This window comes from Temnothorax nylanderi, unplaced genomic scaffold, assembly GCF_030848795.1.
Source record: "Temnothorax nylanderi isolate EJ_2023f unplaced genomic scaffold, tnyl_v1.0 TNYL_tig0131_pilon, whole genome shotgun sequence".
NCBI lineage: Eukaryota > Metazoa > Arthropoda > Insecta > Hymenoptera > Formicidae > Temnothorax > Temnothorax nylanderi.
In genome coordinates this window covers 89,455-109,806 of record NW_027249193.1, presented here as the reverse complement: position 1 = coordinate 109,806, position 20,352 = coordinate 89,455, and the positions used below count along the sequence as shown (strand labels likewise).

General features: G+C 33.6%; 2 protein-coding genes across 15 annotated transcripts in view; one reads left to right on the top strand and one right to left on the bottom strand.

Moving 5' to 3' along the window:
* The first annotated feature begins 964 nt into the window (after positions 1–964).
* Positions 965–4,176, top strand: LOC139776874 (uncharacterized). Its single transcript, XM_071713874.1, has 5 exons — positions 965–2,745; positions 2,903–2,971; positions 3,048–3,137; positions 3,212–3,313; positions 3,967–4,176. Exons 1-5 carry the CDS (start codon positions 1,615–1,617, stop codon positions 4,174–4,176), a joined length of 1,602 nt encoding a protein of 533 aa, XP_071569975.1. The 5' UTR covers positions 965–1,614.
* Positions 4,177–5,039: 863 nt separating this feature from the next.
* Ndae1 (Na[+]-driven anion exchanger 1) overlaps positions 5,040–20,352 on the bottom strand; it is a 63,658-nt gene continuing 48,345 nt past the window's right edge. For 13 of the 14 annotated variants that reach the window (XM_071713887.1, XM_071713890.1, XM_071713889.1 and 10 more), the window contains 8 exons: positions 19,857–20,006; positions 19,363–19,638; positions 18,783–19,172; positions 18,484–18,591; positions 17,901–18,035; positions 14,092–14,276; positions 12,777–12,891; positions 5,040–9,291 (listed from right to left, as the gene is read on the bottom strand). In XM_071713887.1, coding sequence (XP_071569988.1) covers positions 9,214–9,291; positions 12,777–12,891; positions 14,092–14,276; positions 17,901–18,035; positions 18,484–18,591; positions 18,783–19,172; positions 19,363–19,638; positions 19,857–20,006 — 1,437 coding nt within the window. In that variant the 3' untranslated portion in view covers positions 5,040–9,213. Of the gene's footprint in view, positions 9,292–12,646; positions 12,892–14,091; positions 14,277–17,900; positions 18,036–18,483; positions 18,592–18,782; positions 19,173–19,362; positions 19,639–19,856; positions 20,007–20,352 lie in introns of all 14 variants that reach the window. The other variant, XR_011719219.1, reaches the window with a different exon arrangement.

Sequence of the window (20,352 nt, the reverse complement as noted above, 5' to 3'; positions counted from 1 at the left end):
AGATTGACATTACCGGGAAGATCTGATGCAAATGTTCGATTTAATATGTGTAATGAACTTGCACATTAAGCAGATACTGTAGAATAGATAAGTATATAATCTGAACTCGAATGTATCTTGTTACAATGTATAATTTGATAAATAGTAGATTTGATGGATGGTCTAGAAACTTTAGATGGATATTAGTTATAAAATTATTCTACAAGAAAAACATAAATACAATTAAGAATTTTTAATTGTCTATATACTGGCAATGATTATAATCGTGGCAACTGATTCAGAATGATCAGAATCCTTGGTCGAAACGCGGTGACGATCTGTCACGACGATTATAATCGTTGCCACGATTATAATCATTGCCAGTATATAGTCAATTAAAAATTTTTAATTGTGTTTATTATATTCTCTGGCGAAGTAAAAATTTCTTATTCGGTTTGAAAACATAAATACCTAAAAAATGCTTCTATTAAAATCATGAATATAAATGGAAAAAGTATAGCTAATATAATAGTGAGAAAAACTAATTAGCTATAAATTAAATTAGAAAGAAAGACATCTAATTTTTTCAAAGATCTATGTAAATTAACAATGTAAATTATATACGAAAGATTTTTAAGTTTTTATGATGACTTTTACAGATGACTTTAGACGGATAAATCACAAGGTAAAGTTCTCTTTAACGATAAAAGAAATATTTTATGCAGGAAAACGTGCATAAAAATGTATAGTTTTATTATTTTAATGGGAACTTCCTGAAGCGGAAAAACTTAGATATTTAATGCTAAAATATTTTTACATAATTTATAAGAACTTGTACCACATAATGATGACATAATGTTGACATTGTGGACTATATAATGCAGTTGTGCGGAACTGTTATTTTGAGTCCATTAATTAGTGCGATAATCTAACTAACGTTACACTTAGAGAAAATATGGAGAACTTATTCCGTATTCTTATCGTACCCATATATCCTGTCACTTATGAACAGGCAATAAATATTCCAGATAGTTAGTGGATGTCACTAACAATTCGTAACACACGCAATCTACTATTTTTATCGCGAGATCCGTGTCGGTTGATATAGTACTGAAGTATCGACTTTATGCTTTTTATTACACCTTTATGACTTTTACAAACTTAATATTTAATTTTGCATATATGATGCTTGCGAGAAAGGCACTTGCGCGGAAGCATCGCTGCGTATGCTCAGTGTCACTTCACAGTGTAAGAAGTGTAATCTAGACTCGAGTGCACGTAGATTGTAGATTTACCAGACTCGCAATTGGTCGTATATGACGTTCAAAAGATCGCAATCAATTTGGATTCAGAGCAACTGGAAAGATAGGTATCGATAAAATAAAAAAACGGACACTTCTCAAATTATGAATTATAAATGATGCACGCCTGAAACATTTTGACAAGACTTAAAGTGTATAAATTTAAAAAATCTTTACGCACAAATGTCTTGTCAGAAAAGAAAACATTGTATCGAAAAAACCGAATTAAAATGCAGAAGATATTTATGAATCATTATGAAGCAATGTATGTGAATACGCATAAATCGACGAAATATAATGAAGAAGAAAAATAGATATTAACTTTAAGTTTTTTATGGAAGAAGATAATCGTTGCACGAATGTCTTCGGTTCGGTTGAGAATTTAATCTTCATGGATGCCTGCAAAATCGACAATTTTTTCAAATATTTCAATAAAGAGAACGCTATTACGGAAGAAATTAATAAACGGAAAATGATCAAAATAAAATCAGAGACACATCAGGATTCCTTTTGGATGCTTAGAATGTCGATAATATTTTTCAAGATCATCGGTCTCGCCACGTTTGCCCATCATATCGTCACGCGGAGAAAAAGACTATCGTGCGCATTTTATTACTCCAAATTTGGGATCGTTTACAATGTCATATTGAGTTGCTTAATAATCGCTTCGAACTATTTGTCGATACCGTTCAACCTTACTGTACAATATGAGAATAAGTCAAACTTAACTGTAAGCCTCGAGGTTCTGCAAGCTATACTTGGCTCCCTGGTGATCTGCGCAATTTTACTGTCTTACTGCATCGATCAGAAATCCTTGGTGCGGATCGTCAATCAATTAATGGACGTCGAGCACGAAATGGATCGTCTGTATCTTTTGTATCGTCCGTTGCGACGACAGCGTATCTTCTATGCCGTGACCATCGTCTGCGTCTTGAAGGTTTGCCTGCTGATTCTTCTTCTGACCACTGAGACCGTGGCCTTTCACGTTGGCCCGGTCGCCTGGCTGACGGACATTCTACCGACTCTTCACGTGGGTTGGCTGTTGATACAGTACTTCCTGTTGGTCACGATCATTCAAGCGGATTTCGCCGATGTGAATCAAGCGATAGAGAGCCTCACCATAGTTGGCATACCTGATCTTCAACCACAGTCTTTCTATCAAACGCGTCGCATTATATTCAACAATTCCACTGTTCGTCAACTGTTGCAACTACGAGACATGCACTATCACCTTTGTGAGATTTCCAAGGACGTGTCAGATTTCTATTCACTGTCAGTATTGTTCGGCGTTACTTTTCTCTTTGTGACACTCATATTTAATGGCTACTATCTTCTCGCGCCAGCTCTAATGATAACCGATGATATCTTAGAGTTTAAGATTCTTAGTAACACTATCATCTGGTTAATATTTCTTATTTATCCCATTTCTCTCCTCACCAACAGAATCACCAAGACTTTAAACGAGGTAAGATAATCGGTATAATAATAAACTAGATTTTGATCGTATTTTAATCGAATTGTTTTAATTGAGAGACATTTTTTTATTAGCAAATAAAATCCCATGTATATTAAAATGTTTTACAGAATTGTGCAGCATTGTTCTAATTATAAATGTATTTTAGATAGGGAAAACGGGCAAAATAATACATAGCCTTTTAAGATGCACGATCAGTAAAGAGTCAAAGTCAGAGGTAAGACACAAAGTCACATGAAACTTTTGTATGGACAGTACTCAACGTAACGACATTTATCATAGATCTGTTGCAGCTCAAGCAATTTTCACTTCAATTGCTACATCACAAAGTACAGTTCACAGCTAAGGGATACTTTGCGCTCGATAACAGTTTTCTTCATTCGGTGAGAATATTTAGAATGTCATACGGATCTGATATAAGTTAAGTTTTCTTAATTCATTTAATTTTGATTATTAGCTGATTGGCACGGTGGCGACGTATTTGGTGATACTTATGCAATTTCAAATGGGCAGCTCATCAAAACCGCACTGTAATTGTACAAAGAAAGATTTATTAAAAGTAAAATAATAAATTGAATATAGAAAATAACAGACGTAATGTATAGCGCAATGTTCCTTAAATTGATATTTAAAAGTCAATGAAATGGTATCGTCATGCAATTGCAGCTCTGTAACTTCCTATCTATATTATAACTTTCTGATGTATTCAAACAACTCTGATTTGCAGAATTAAAGAACAAAAATTCTTATATATATATATATATATATATATATGTATTGTATGTAAATTAAATATGTGTTAATTAATTTGTTTAATATACATTATATTAATTAAAAAACAGCGTTTGATATTACGGAACATAGTGGTGAAATGGAATTCTAGTAAAGATTTTTAATGTAAATTTTTTGGTAATTGTATAGATGGGGGGGACCACCTTGGATGACCTTGATATTTTAGTATGTTGTCAAGGTCACCCTCCTGAGTGACCTTCAGAAGGTTTCAGCCCGCGCTCGTTATTCGTTAAAAAGTTATTAACAAAAAAAGTTTGGAAAATATAGCAGCTATTTTGAGTATTGAAAGATATAAATGACTAATAAATATGTCGAAATAGTTCACGCATACACTTTCCACGCGAAACGAGGTGCCACATGGGTTAGTGACGCGCTTTAAAAGTATTTAAGTGTTTAAAGCGCGTCAACTAACCTATGTAGGTTGTTGTTGCGCGCTGGCGCGGCGGCGCGCTCGCCATCAGCGCGGAGGTCCTTGTCGATCTTCTTGGACCGCTCGGCGGCCTCCTTCTCGCCGGTGGTGCTCACGGCGCAGCCCATCCCCGTGCCCTCGCCGGTGACGGTCTCCTCTCAGCCTCGCGTCGTCGTGACGGCGATGACGACGACGACGACGACGACGATACCGACGATTAACGATCCCGCTTGACCGAGCCAATCCTGTCTCGAGCGCACCAATCCAGCAACACCATGCGCCCCACGTTAACACCGTGTACCACACCGCACTGTTCCAACGACCGCTACCAACACACCGCCGTCGCCTCCTGACACTTGTTGCACGGACGACGTCGTGTGGAAACCGCCCGCACGCGGTTGCGCTCGCATACACGGACGCGAGCACCCGAGCGATCTCGGATCACTCACTCCTACATGCAGTTGACGCGCTTTAAACACTTAAATACTTTTAAAGCGCGTCACTAACCTACATAGGTTAGTTGACACGCTTTAAACACTTAAATACTTTTAAAGCGCGTCACTAACCCACGTGGCACCTCGTTTCGCGTGGAAAGTGTATGCGTGAACTATTTCGACATATTTATTAGTCATTTATATCTTTCAATACTCAAAATAGCTGCTATATTTTCCAAACTTTTTTTGTTAATAACTTTTTAACGAATAACGAGCGCGGGCTGAAACCTTCTGAAGGTCACTCAGGAGGGTGACCTTGACAACATACTAGAATATCAAGGTCATCCAAGGTGGTCCCCCCATCTATACAATTACCAATTTTTTTTCTTTAAGGCTATTCGTTGTTCATTATTGTTCTCACGAAAGCATTTTAAGGATCAATTTTCTTTTACAGCACAAATTATGTTTTCTGTTACACCGGTTCTTAAATATTTCGGGCATGTCGTTAAGCACGAAATTATCAACGTGTGTGAAGAATTATCAAGAGCTATTAATTCGCACAAGACGATGTTCTCGATGCAGCCCAGCTGTAACATAGATCCTACGTTTTGCGATGTATGTTGTAATAATGGCAAAGACAATAGTAAATCTTTCAGTTTTAATTGCACATTATTTATTTAAAGTAACACAGTATGATTTAAGATATAATGACAGGCATCAGCTACTTTCCTTGTCAGCTCGGAAACTAGTTTCCGAGACGCAGTCTTTTCTACCTAATCACAACCAATTAATACTACATCGGCGATTATAGCCCATCCGCCATCGTGAATTCGCTGCGATACACGTGAAACCGTGATCTTCGAATGAGAGAATACGCTTCTCTATTAAGGTGATTCGGCTAGTACTGTATATGAATCAATATAAGGCCTAAATTTTTTTTTAAGAAAAACCATTTTTATGGATATATTCTAGACACTTGTATAATTACTGGTTTTATAATGTAACTTTTCGATTAGGTATCAATTTATCTACTGATAAATGTAAACAGTTTAAAATTTGACTTCAGTTGACATTCGTACAAAAGAAATGTCGCGACATTACATCTCTTCGCTGTAGGCAGCTATCATGCCAGTGTCATGTGTTTGAGTGAAGTTATGTATTGTGTTTACGTTGAAAAATAATGGAAGGTAACAAACAATTTCGATAATAGGAGATTTGCTTCCAAAAGAGATTTGCTGATCGAAAGGCCGACAAGAAACGCGACAATTCATCAACTTTTGATTGAATTTTTGGCCTTATTACACGTCAACGTCGTTTTGTCTTATACTTAACAAGTGCTAGAAGAATCAAACAATGTTATTTTCAGTTTTTTGAACTTGTTTCTTTACAGACAGTGAGTGAAATTCTCGAAAAATATATGTTTTCGGTACAATCTATATATATGTATATAATTCATTTCCTATAAAACCTATGTTAAAAATGCCAACTTTGAGATTTAATATCTCAAAAACTAGACGTCAGATCTTCTCAAAATTGCAAATTTAAGTGTATTTAGGTTTTCTTTATAACATATTTTTAATTCAGATTTTTTTTCTTTGACATACGCTCTGATGGCCGAACCACCTTAATTAACGCATCGAAGATCACCGTTGAAACGCACTAGCACACATATCATACACTTTTTTATTAAATTATTCTCATACTATACATTATATCCATGAATTTTACTATTTGCACGTTTATTTTTGCACCCAAGATTGGGGCATGCCTTCCACACTTCTTCGTATTTGTCTATTACGACTCGATACTCTGGCTTACACCATATCGAGTTGATATTGCAACCTCCGCTTAACAAACATATTTTATGCATGATTTTAAGTGATTTATATACGCGAGGGCACATTTTCTTGACGTAAAAATTTACTTAAAAGTATATACGACTTAAAAGTAGGATATATATATATATATATACTTTCCAATGTGATATAAATGTTTCATATTGTTTTATCTGTAGGTCTTCTCTTGAGCCTTTCTATGAATTAAATACACATATTGCAAGACGTAATCTGCTCGTTTTTTTTCTCCATTATTTAAAACATGTTTTCTCAAGCTACCTGTTAGCAAAATGGCCGTATAAAAAAATATATCGTGAATATCGTCTAATTATTCAGTTTTCTAGGAATTTTATACGAATATTTACGCCATTAATGACTGCATTTTGATAAGAAGCTGATTTAAGGAGTTAAATTTTTACTGAAATCTATCATTATCGATAGATCTATCGCAGATCATTGGAGAAAAGATTTGCTCATTTTCCTATTTAGTAAATTCTGGACTGATTCGTGCCAGTTACTTGTTAATGCAAATATTCGATCGGAAAGCTTCAAAGTTAGTTATCTCTATTATGTTATGTAAGTTTTAATATAAAAAATGGATTATAATTTAGTAAGTTATTTTTTGCTAGAAGCAAAGTTGGAAATTCCTTTTCAAGAATAGCATAGAATTTTTACTAAATTAATTTAAATAACCCTAATTAACAAACAACTATTTATAATTTATATTATCCGCTAGAATATCTTTATTGTTATTTAGTAAACTCGCAAAGAGTTACATGATTATTTATTAAATATCGCAGGCTGTATACAGACTGATGGTTATATCTTCTCTCTTTAATTACGAACAACAACGGATATCCTTCAAGGGACTATTTTTTTATCACTCTACACATCGCATGTATATCTTTATAATACGTAAACTTTTCGTAAAAAATCTTGCAGTAAAGAAATTAATTTTACTATAATTAGAATATCTCAATATTGTCGCAATTGGGAATGCCCAAATATTTAAAAGTTATGATAATAGAGTTTGGAAAAATGCTCAAGATCTTGACCAGATCGGAATTTTAAGGAGTAACAGAAATATGCAATGTATTTCTTAAGTATCTTTGAGAATAAATGTTATCTAAACTAGAGTAAGAAAACTAGAATAAAAAAAACTTTTTTTAAGTTAGTTTCTCGATTATCTCTAGCGAGTGAGAGGCGATGTCATGAATGAACCTCAAAGAGGGTTGTTCCACAGTTCTGTAGCAAAATAAACTTTTATCTAAATTAGAGTATTAGTAAGAATTTTTTTTAAATTCTGATTATCTTCAGGTAGCGAGAGGCAATGAATGTTTCAAAGAAGATTGTTCCACAGATCTGTATTAAAAGGCCGCTTTCGTAAAATTTTCAAGATAATAGTATTTTTTGAAATCAGAAAAGTTAATATCATTCTATCATTTGAGGATAAAAAAAATTTATCTATACATATAACATTTCCTCCTCTTTTCTGTTCTTAGGACACAAAATAACTCCTACAGTTTTTGTCCCTCAAGGTATCGTATTAATATTATTAGAGACAATGAATAAAAAATATCTAAGCGCAATTTTCTTAATAAATAATATTAGTCAAATTTGCTTCCTGTTTAATACGCAACCGCTATTTAGCAACACTTGCTGGCAATAACGTATGAGATATCCCTCGAAGGAAATATTGATATACGCATTACATATTGCGGGGTTTCTTTGGCATACATAGTATGATTATAAAGTTACCCAAACTACTTAATTGCTACATGCAGAGTCATACATTATTGCACGATAACACAATTCTTGTATTGAGTATGACTTTGCTTATTTCTCTATGATTCGTATAAATCAGAATTTGACATATACGATGAACTTAAAATTACAGCTGTCAATGCTCAAATATTCGAATAATTACAATTGCGCACACATTCGGATATTTGGCTCACGGTATTTAAACATCTGCGCGATATTATATTATTATTCTATTATTATTCTATTATATTATTTATTTCATACATATCTATAAGAGTGTAATTATCGGTATTAATTATTCAAATATTTGAATGCGTTGAAGCTTGAGTAACTCGCCAGAGCAATTTTCTGAAAACTCGAATTTTATTTTGCAGTTCGCACTCGTGTTTTATAAATGCCATGTATATATTCGTTCGGTGTCACATCACGATTTGGAAAAATGTGCGTTTTTCACAAATTTCTAGCATAAACATGTTCTTATTGACTCTAGCATAAACTTGTCCTATTGACATAAGTCAATAGATGTTGTCAATCTAAACATTCTAAAGAAGATGCATAGCAGTATAGAAGATCTTTTGAAATTTCACCTAATATTTTACTTGCCGTCATTACACTCACTTAAACGTAAAAACATGTATCTACTACTTTTATTATTTCGAAACATTTTTTCGAATTATTTGGAATTTCTTTCTTCCGTTTCTCTTTTCGTTTCTCGCTGTTCCTTGCAATTCACATACAATATTAACGAAGTAGAATTTATTGTTGAATGAATAACTACTAAAATAGACTGTTTTGTAACAACATTATCTTATCGGAGATGAAAGATGAGGTTTCATGAAATCACAATTGGATACTATTGGCGAATCTTGTTGAATTGTTTCTATGTACAAATACATTGAGACTATGCATGGTAGATCTCATTTAGTTGAGTATAAATTGCAGAGTACTCGCGAAGAGTGACGCACATTGTTTGTTAAATATGGCACAAATATAATACAATTAAAAATAATAGATAAATGATAGAAGTGGACATTATTCTTTGCAGAAGAATATAGGTTTTCAGGAAATTAAATAGCATGATCTGTGACTTTTATGTTGCTTAAATGATATTTCGTAAAATAAAAATAGAAATTGCATGAAAACTGTAGAGATGAAAGTTTTGAAACTATCGATTAAAAAAACTTGTGTACTTCATTAATATATGTTTACATCTGTTGTCTTCTTATTAAACGGAAGTTTCTGCTGAGGTAGTACCATTTGCTTTTAAAGGACTGATGCTTTCCTTGGATCGTATTAAATCTACCTGAAATATCGAATCGAAGTATTTATTAATTTCTTTTCAAGTTAATCCTTAAAATTTGTTTTAATATGCTTTCTTTAAAAAAAAAAGCAAGATCAAAAATTGAATTGCGTTTATTGATTAGAATTTCATAAATTATCTAAAGATTTAGAAATCTTACATAATTATAATTCATATAAATTCAAATATACGTCATATAATTATAAAGAAATATAGATGCTTTAACATTATCTTTTATAACATTCTATTTTGTTTAACTTTTTCTATTTTATTATAAATAAGAATTTTATGAGAACAATATATTTAATAAATATGAAGTAGTAGGGGAGACCGGGGCAAACTCGACATCGAGACAAACTTGACACTAGGCTTTTTGCCAATTTAAATCTATATCGTAGAAACTTGCCTTTTCTACTGATCTCTCGAAAATTGCTACTCTTTCATCGAGCTTTACTTTTGCGAATCTACAGGCAAGTGATTTTGATGAAAAATTTGTTTCTTTATACGAATCCGATAAGGGAGAGTTAGATATTACCGCGCGGTTGACAATTCCGCGCCACTGTTTAACTCAATAACTATTTGTATTACGCGCCTACAATGATCTTAATATCATAGACTAACACGGAATACCCCCCGCGAATGCGCTGTCAGTTCGTTCCGGCCGTCCATGTGAAGACACTGCGCTCTACAAGATTTTCTGCTTTTCACTGTAATTTTGCTGGTAGTTTCGATAAGAGGTGAGTAATATAATATTTACATTACAGAATTAAATTTGACGCATTTGATAGGCTAAAACACTATAAAATTAGGTTGCAAAATGATTTTAGAAACACGCGTTTCTTTTCTATATATTTTAAGGTTGTAAAGTGAAATAATTGAGTTTGATAATTTCGCGCCAAAAGTTGAAATTTTGAGACTGATTGAATTTTGGAGACTGATAAGATTTTAAAGTTGTTTTTGTAATTCATAGACAATAGGTATAACGGTAACTGTGTGTTAAGAGTTACCAAGACTGTTTAGTTGACAATGTAAGGTGCTTATAGAAAAGATCGTTGCTTAAGTTTTGATTTGAATTTATAATAATCGTTATTTGTTAACACATTCACTTATTTTTATATGTAGGTACCTACTATAGACGATATTAATGCATAAATATAAAAAAAAAACATTTTGTTATTGTGTTCTACTTCATGTCACTGGCTGAAGCCAGAGTAATTTTTATAGGCATGATATTATCAGACCAGTTCGGTAATACCGCGTTTTCTCATTTTTTGGAAAATTGTTAATATTTTAGTTTGTGTTTAACTTTGAAGATTATTACTATTATATATGGATAGCCAAATAAATTACCTATCTAAAACTGCACATTTTGTTTTTTTGAAACATTTCTAAGCTTAGATATACGCTTCAATTCTTAGGGGCTCGGTAATATCCAACTCTCCCCTAATCGTTCTTGCATATTTTCAAAATTTTTATGGTTTTGGAGTGACAAAAGTGGAAAATGACGTCCGGGGCAAAGTCGACACCACATCGTTTCGTCAGCTCTTAATAACAAACGATGATTGTCATGCAGCCGTATAGCTCATGACAAATGTGTGTGCACGTCCGATCGCAATTTTTCTTGCATTAATTGTTTTTTAGACATGAGGTTAGATGATAATTGTAAAAATTCAACATTTTTTACCTCATTATTTCCAATGATTGTTTTACTTAATTCCGAATTTTTGTACTTTCTAGATACACGATAAACAATATATTTTTATTTTCAGACAATAAAAAATAAGTTTTAGATGAAATTGTGTCGATCAGACGAAGTGTCGAGTTTGCCCCGACATTTTTTAATTTGAAAATTTGTCTTTGCGTCACTTTTCTTTTCCTGGGGGCAAAACTAAGCGACGTACAGCAAAACTTCCTGAAGCAATTTTGTATCTGAAGGGACACTCTTTAAATGTGTGAACCTACCATTGAATTCGCTTGAAAATTTAAATTAATTGTTGAAAATTGCCTTTGAAAAAATTGTGTCGAGTTTGCCCCGGTCTCCCCTATTGTAGATATTTTATATTCAATATATGTATTGTATATATATTACACATTTAAGTAAATATATGTAGGGGAACGGGGGATAGCCCCGGACATTATTGAAATTTAAGTATACCGCGTATCTATGGCCATTGTTTAAACATTCTAATATGCCCTTCTGCGTATCTCGACATATGCAGAATGTTTAAACAATGGCCATAGATACGCGGTATTGAATTTCAATAATGTCCGGGGCCCCGTTCCCCTATAAAGAACATACGTACACTATATGATAAAGATATATATGCTATACCTTTCAAAAATCATCTTTCATGGTGACTTAAGATGACATCATTTTTTTTTTGTTTATACGTAGAATTACATCCTATCATTGACTAATCTTAATAACAATTTTTTAAATAATTCAATATATTTTTAATATGTGCTATGCATCTTATCAATATAACGAAAAAGGTAAATTTTTAATGCTCATGCAACGGTAAAAAGTTACTAATATTAAAAGCAAAAAAGAAACATGCAATTAGATATTTCTATCTCATTTTACAAAGCTCGTTATTTTACAAAATAAGAAAATATTGTATCAGTCCTGTTTTTTCGTAAATTTGTATTTTATACTTCACATTTTTCCAATTATTTAAGATGCATGGTTATTACTTTTATCATTGTGAAAAATCACATACAATATATTTTAAAAAGTTAGTCACTTGAAACAGGAGAATAAGTAATACAAAGACGAAAAGTAAATAGATGAAATGAATTAGACCTATATGTAACGTCTTTTCTCAGGTCGTTTAATTATTTCGTTGTTTACGTTTACATTAACCACGAGTAACCACAAATGCTACGTACGTAGCATTTCTAAGAGCATAAGCAAGAGTTGCAAAGTTGAGTCTCATAGACGATTACATATGTGACGAAAAAGACGTGATTAATCGTATATAACAGACAGATTCTTATAACAATAATAAACTAAAAAAGTATTTCTTCCTTATATCTTCTCGAATACTTCGCATAATTACAATAGTATTTACCATTTGTAAATTTGTAGTAAAATAAAAACTTGCAATAAAAATTGCCATGAAATTCTGTGCAATCGTGAATTAATATTTTGTATACTTAATGTGTATTTTTAATACTTTCGTGTATTTAATATACTTAAATGCTGTTATCGCCGTTGTCGTTATGTTAATACCTAAAAGCATAATTCTCGTCTACGAAAATCCATGTTTTCTATAATGAGTCGTCCGCGTCTGAAATTTGCTTTTTACGTCAACTCGACGAGGATTGTCATGCTATCCTCGTTTGTAAGTTTACTCACAGCAGCGGTGCATGGGATATGTTGCATGCCGGTATATTGGTGCTCTTGCTGTGTGACTTGCCATATAAATTGTCGGTTTTTTTGGTGATGGTGATGGTAGTTAGAATTTAGAATCATTTACGTGTGTCACCTTGATCGAGATCCCACTGTCATCCTCGTCCTCTTCGGTCATCGTCGTCAGCCTCGTCGTCTCGTCGGCCACCAACGAGTTATCCTTCTTCGGATGCTTCTTTTGCTTTCCCACACTGCGTTAGACAATTACAAACTTAATCAGTTTTAAAAACTAGACAATATCAATTAGAAGTTGATATTCACATTAATCTTTCCTCTTTTTATTCGAAAACTATCAATATTGTAGTAATTATTAAAAGAATTTCAACAAAATTTTAACTAAATAATAGAGTATTTCTTTTACGTTTTAATCTTTTATGTTTTATAGTAGAAAGTTTATAATATTAATATGTAATAGTAAACATTACCAAGTTTGCATAATTAAACACAAGAGGATAAGGCTAGCCGTGAACAAAGCTGGCCGTGTTTTTAATACGTGCTTAAAATTACTTTATTACAATTTAGTAATAGAGGAAAGTGCCCTATTATGAGATAGGATCCTAATATGAGATGGCGGGGTTTTTTCATGGTGGGATCAACAGATAGGGCCTATATAGAGCCTTTTAGCTTAACATATCTCATATTAGGATCCTGTCTCATAATAGGGCACTTTCCTCTATATAATATTATAATATTAATTTATTATTAAAATAATATTGGATTCTATGTTAGAAAGCTAAATTCTACAAATGTCTAATCATGCTACTATATTGTAACTAATCACGTTGATCTTAAATTATGCTCAAGTTCTTCAACTAAATTGACTAAGGAACGTTTGATTATAGTTTAACGATTGTCTATTTGTTTCCAGTCGCCGTAACGTTTTGATTCTATACAATCACAATACTTTGCATGAACGGAATTTGCGATGAGCTTCTATAAATACATAAGTAAGGTTGTTCCATCATTGATGAATCACCAGTCTTGAAGAAGCTTTCTTGTAAAAAATTCCTTCATGTACTTTAGAAAAATCAGATATACATATAAATATATAAAAATATAATAAATATAAAAATATAATAAAATACAAAAATAATACGTAAGAAATATATAAGATACACAATGTTATGTAAAAAGTATCTATTATTATTACAAATAAAATAAAATAGATATAAATAGGAAGATAGCACTATAATTGTCAAATGATAAAATTACAATAATAATCGTAAAAAGTTATTGTATTAAAAAATGACTATGCTAATTTTATCAATCGGAAGTTACTGGCAAATTTGTTGTATTTAATCAACAATTTCAATTATTCCATTTGTATGTCTTATTTTTATACATATAATTTCTGCAAAAATGCATAAAATTGTTGAAAATTTAATACTTACTTGATTAGTGACTTTGACTGTTTCGTTTTTTCATTGCACTCGTTGACTTGTTGCCAGATACCAGTTTTGTTCACCTCCTCGCTGATATTGATACTCGCCAGAGGGATCTTCATGATGTTCCCATTTGCCAAAGAGATCTGAATATTTCCCGGGGGTCCATATTCCATCGTTTCGTTCTGATGATCCTGCAGGATGAATGAAACAAGAGTTTGAATCTCAACCTTGATGCGCGATGAATTTCTATCAGGCCATGCATAAATTCAAGCGAACTTTGCGCTGCCTTCGAATTGCTGGGAAGCAGGCGTGATACGTTGCTTGCCAGCATGTATTTCACGAGCCGGTCAATTATACGCGGCCAATAAATTATGGATGTATACGAGGAAGTAATAACGATCGGTCAGAGAGGCTTCACGTAACGCTATGAATAAATTTACAAGGGTGTGACTTGGCGTGTAGATAATTCTAATTGAGTAAGAGAAGAATGCACAATGGAAAAATTAGTGCGACGAGCCCGTGATGACGGTTAGAATTATGTTGGCAGTTTCGTATTACTTTTTTCAGGGAGAGGAAATAATTTTTATAAATAACGATTCTGTTCACCTTGAGAGTTATGATCAGTACAATATTTTGTATCGTATTATCCGCGCGTAACAGTAATATCAATTGATAGTGATTTATATTTATGTTTATACGCTTTTGAGAAGGTATTAGCGGTAATATCAAATTTTTATGTATATGAGAATAAATACAAATGTGCGAAGGCACATTTTGTTATTTTAACATATTTGTCAATATTCTTTTTAATAATTTAGTTATTAAACATCGTGCAATTATATTCACACGTTCGGTTTGACTCTCAACTGTAAATGTAAACTGCAATATATTCTTGCTATCGCCACGTAATTTGCCAGGAAAATAACATGCTGTTATTGCAATCAGTTTAATGGCGCATGATCATTATTGAAATCGCATCTATCTCGCATAGTGCATCGTCGCGTTCGCTCACCGAAAAGTCTCTTCGATTACAAACGGGCGTAGGATGTTCGCTGAATCGTTCGTTTGCGAAAAGAACATGACTGTCGGCGAATATAATGCGGCGAAATGCTACGGACGTGCACTTATGGTGACGTACCGATGACAGGCGGAGGATTCGACGACTGGCATTTTTTTCGTTTGCGATTTCCGTATTGATATCTCCGTGTTTGTCCGGCTCGTGTGATTTCTTTCAGCCGCTCTCTCTCTCTCTCTCATTTTCTCTCGCTGAATCGTCACTCTCCTCCGTGAGTCATGGTGTGCTTCCGCTCAGTTATTCTGTCTTTAATTGCATTGTTAATAACGAACGCACGCTGTCGGCTCGGCTGTTACACGGTGTGACGCCTCACTTAATCGCTCGCTCGCGTTAAGATAATCAAAAAAATATTATGTTCTTTTTATTTTGATATTATTCTATCGTATTTTATACGTAAAATTATATACATAATAATAATTACACCGTTTTATACATATCAAATTTGTACTTATTTTTGTCTTCATAAAGTTACAAAAAATTTTTGTTTCTTCGTTGTTATTTATTTTTGACATGAATTAACGAGAAAAAAATTCGAAAAGTAACAATTAAATCTTTCTCAGTAGTGAATTTTTGCATAATAAAAATGTAATTTGTTATTTTTGCAGTTTAGCTATTATTGAGATTCTTGTACGTATTAAACTTGTATTTACATTATAAAAATAAAATAAAACATGCAACCCAAATAAAAAACGATTGAAGCAGAACAATATAGCAGAACAATAAAAAGAAGAATTTTATAATACGTATAAGTAAATTTAGTATTAATTATTACAAAACATTAAGCTATATTGTTATCAAATATTAGTGTACTTCGCGTTCTCCTTTCATCCTTGTATAATGTCATTATGAATTTTTTATTTAATAATAATTTTTTGGACAATTGGACAATCTCGACCATCTCGACTGTTGTAAGAGATAAGTAAAAGCTCTCAGGCAGGCGAACATGTAATAAACACATGAATCCGTTAATCGTGTTAGGAGATGTTGGAATTATAAAGAGGTTTCGTGTGTTTCGAAACAATAATGTATTTTTACATGATAAGATAAGTGAATTGTGTGTACGACGGCGCATTAAATTGATATACAAAAGTCTCGAATGGTTCACAGAGGGGGATATCAGCGACACGGCGATGTATTAAATGCAACAGATACTTCGTTTCGCCAAGTCGCGAATATCGATCGCGGTGTGTCGATCGCTACTCTCGATGAATATCTTCGTTGGTATATCATTTGGATAATAGGCAACCTGCTTTCCATTTAGTAGTCGATTAACTATGAGTATATTGAAAAATTCGCAATGCAGCGAACGTATATACTCTCCCATGGTGAACTGATCATGATTTTATTACAAACAGCCATTTGTTTGCCGTAATATTGGAATATATAAATTATATAGAAGAAGTGCTACACATTAATTTATTCGAATGTACAAACAAAAACGGTACAATATTGCTCACCTTGCAACAATAATTTCCCTTAACTACTGTTAATAATTTGCAACGTCGTGCTTAATACGCGCGCGCGACTATGCTCGTAACTATTATACCCTTCAGAGTATTGTTCAATTTCAATTATATTACAGTGTAATAACGAAGAGAAGACTGCATTTTCTTATCTCTATCTTAAATTCGCCTAATAATATATATGTAAAACAAAGATAATTATATATAATCCCATCAAAGACGTCACACATCGATAAAAGACACCGATGAAGATTCATCGCGCGTGGTTCACCATTGAAGAATAATTAATAATCCGGATCGAAGTGTTGCACAAAATAAAATTTCGGGGTAGCCGTCGACGTGTTCGAAGCGCTCGCAATAACGATCAACACTTAACACATTACTCTAATCTCGCTACAACAATGATGCTATCGATAAAAACGTTTAAGATTGTGGTATCCAAAAGTCTACCGTGTTCAAAAATTCAACAACAATTATCATTACATTTACTTTAATACTGGTCGGTCGGTATACCACCTGGATTTGAGGATAAGAGTTGTTTGGCACATGTTCCGAGTGGAAGACGAGAGAATGGCTTTCGAGGCCGGGATCTTGGTTCGTTGAAAAAAATATATATAGGTATATAAATTCACCGCGTAAATGTTCGGAGCAATATATTATTTCCAGAAAATGGCAACAATGTATTATTTCTAGAAAATGGCAAATTTCAATTCGCGTTTCAAAAAATTTCTACGAACTGAAGACAGTCCGTGTATGCGTTTTCGGAATGCTTTATGTACCATTCTCGTCATCCTAGTGTATTCAGGCGGCTAAATGTCCTTTGCGAAAAATAAAAAAAATTTTTTGACCGCAAAAAGGAGTAAAGTGTTGTTTCGACGAAACAGTAAAAAGTGTGCGTTTTTTGGCGTAGAAATTATTGGTCCGTCCGTACTTTTTTTCTTCTTTTAAATTATTAAAGGCCGAGTCTTGGCATTCTTAAATTATCCGGCGTATGTATAATTATGCGCTTTAAATTAAATTATATTCTAGCCTCATATTCGGAGATCCTATATCTTTACTCGAATCTGTTCCGCGCAGCGACGAAAAAAACTAATTCGTTTTAGGTGACATTCGTCCGATCACTCGTCGTAGTATACATCGGTCCTTCTGCAAAGGGCGGATTCCCCAAAATCGGAGAGAGTTATGGTGACCACGGGGCGAGGATTCGCCACGCGATCACCGTCTGTATGCTATTTGCAACAGGTGATGGCGTTTAATATTCGTGTCGCGGTGCTAACCTCGCCGTTCTCCAGCTTACGAAGATCGTCGGCGTGTTTCTTGCTCGGTTCCGGCATTATGTCGTCGAGAATTTTCAACTCGCGTTGCGTAAACATGAAATCCAGGGATTTGCGTATGCCGATCATTACCACGAGCTGCAAAATTTTACACAAGAATTATAATAAATTATAATTATAATATCCTTGAAAAAATATGTCACTTTGTTTTCCCAAAATACGTCAATTCTGAGATTAATTAATTTTCGGCTTTACGACCATTACAATGAAAACTTAATATTCCGTCTAGTTATGTGTGAGATAATTTTATTGAGAAACATATCTACTGATTTTTTAAGTAAAGTTATAATCTTCACATATTAATAATTTAATTTAATTTGTAAATAATTTATTATTAAATAAGGCAATTAATTGATTTTTTGTAGAATTTTTTTGCAAGTATCTTAAAAAGAACGATTTTATACTTCCGTTTTAATGTAAATCGTAATTTTTCTATTCATCAAATCCAAATTAATAGTTCAAGAGAATTACAAATGTTATTAAATAACAAATAACTTGTCGAGAGATTTTTAGATTAATTACTCACCATTAAAGGAAACAAAATAGAAGTATGGCTGAAGGATTTTATGAGCCACAGGCAGGCGAGGCAAGTAAGCTGAATCGCAGTGAACATGTGTACGCGTTTCAACGGCACCTAAAGATACAGACTTGCTTCAAATATTGGAAATACGATAGCTTCAGAACAAAAAAAATTTATATAAAATTAAAAAAAAAGTTTTGAAATATTTATTATAGGTAATATATCTTATTTCCCACAAAAAACTTAGAATAAATGCGTTTTGAAACTACTTTGAAGATAGCAAGGCATTGGAATCATTTGCTTACCTGACGAAGAAACATGTAGTCCGGCTGATATTTAACCGGCATCAACATTATCAGAATCCTATCGAAAAATTGAAGACCCTTCAGCGACGCGACGCCCATGTACAGGAAGACACCGAACAGCACCGGCATCGGTATGTTCCTCAGCATCGGTGTTAGGAGCACCGAGCATCCGATCATTAGGAAAATCAGTATGTGAGTAACTCTCTGCTCGCGGACACCTAAAAAATGCGGTTTCTCGCCCGGCGCGGCGCACTCGGACTCCAACTTCAACGAATTCACGTGATTTATGGAGAGGACTGTCGCTGCGACGAACCATGGAAGTCCCATCACCGAGCATATCTCGATCAGGATCGCCAGGACAAAGAGGTCCAGGTGATACCCGCATCCTTTCTGGAAAAGCATCAATAAAATCATTGGTACAAATTATCAGTTTATTGCTGAGTTATTGTAAACTATTAATCACTGTAATTATGAAGCAGTGTACTCTTTTTCGCATTCAAAGCATGTGACATTCGTTGACGAGAATAGATAAAGCCGTAACCGCTGAGCTACCGTAACCAGTGAAGCGTCAACTGCTCACCTTTAACTTGTTCTCTTTTCTATTAACAATAACGGCCGTGATTTGCTGATCCATGAAGATCAATATAGTGCCCAGTAAAGCGGGGAGACATGCCCCGACAGCACTCCACCACGGATTCCTTTGAAAAGGCCAGATTATCCATCCTCGTCCGTCCAATGTTGGCTTGAACTCCGCCGGCACTTCCAATTTCGGCGTTGAAATGCCCACGAAATGATCCAATGTACTCATAGAGAATATCGCGATTATTACTGCGAAATCGCTCACCACTTGCCTCACCTAAAGGAACATAGGAATGTCAATAAAGAGAATTGCGTGGTAGATATAACAATAAGATTTCCTAAATTATTGAGTTCTTAATAAAAATAAAAAGATATTTATAATATATCTTTATTGAATATAACAATTTTACGAGTAGCAGTCTTATGACTTCATCAATCTTTATCCCCAAGGAAAATAAAATTGGTCTTGTACCTTCTCCTTTAATTAAACCATACCTTTGAGGGAAAGAATAAAGCGTTCTTGAAATCCTTGAGCTCTACCGATAGCAAGAACGTGCCTATGAATAGGATAATTGACATAAGGAACACGTTGGGTACATAATGCGGTATGTTGCAGCCATCTCCCACCATAGTGCCATTGTAATTCTGAAAGGAGCAATAACGAATACGGCATGAAGCGAATTGGATTGCAAGATCACATTTTCTTGCAAATTCAGGACAACACCTAGTAATCTAGTTAATATAGTTTGCTTCTATGTAATTTCTCAAGAAGATATAAGAAGAAACAAGAAGTATAGATACGCGTGTTTGAGTGTTGCGATTGAGCGTAATGACAGGTTTGTGTGCTCGATGTTTCTTATCATTCACGTGAAAGCGAGTTGATATTCAAATAGGGATTGCAATTTTTGTTATGACACGAGATTGTATGAATAGTTAAATAAAAGTTGCTTTGATAATCTCATAATATAGCCATATTGATGCGCTTTAGTGA

Bases quoted from the DNA above. Each gene is read 5' to 3' on its own strand.
- LOC139776874 (XM_071713874.1), top strand. From the start codon at position 1,615: ATGGAAGAAGATAATCGTTGCACGAATGTCTTCGGTTCGGTTGAGAAT. The intron at 2,746-2,902 runs GTAAGATAATCG...AATGTATTTTAG, and splicing joins TCACCAAGACTTTAAACGAG to ATAGGGAAAACGGGCAAAAT. The intron at 3,314-3,966 runs GTAAAATAATAA...TAACCTATGTAG, and splicing joins CAAAGAAAGATTTATTAAAA to GTTGTTGTTGCGCGCTGGCG.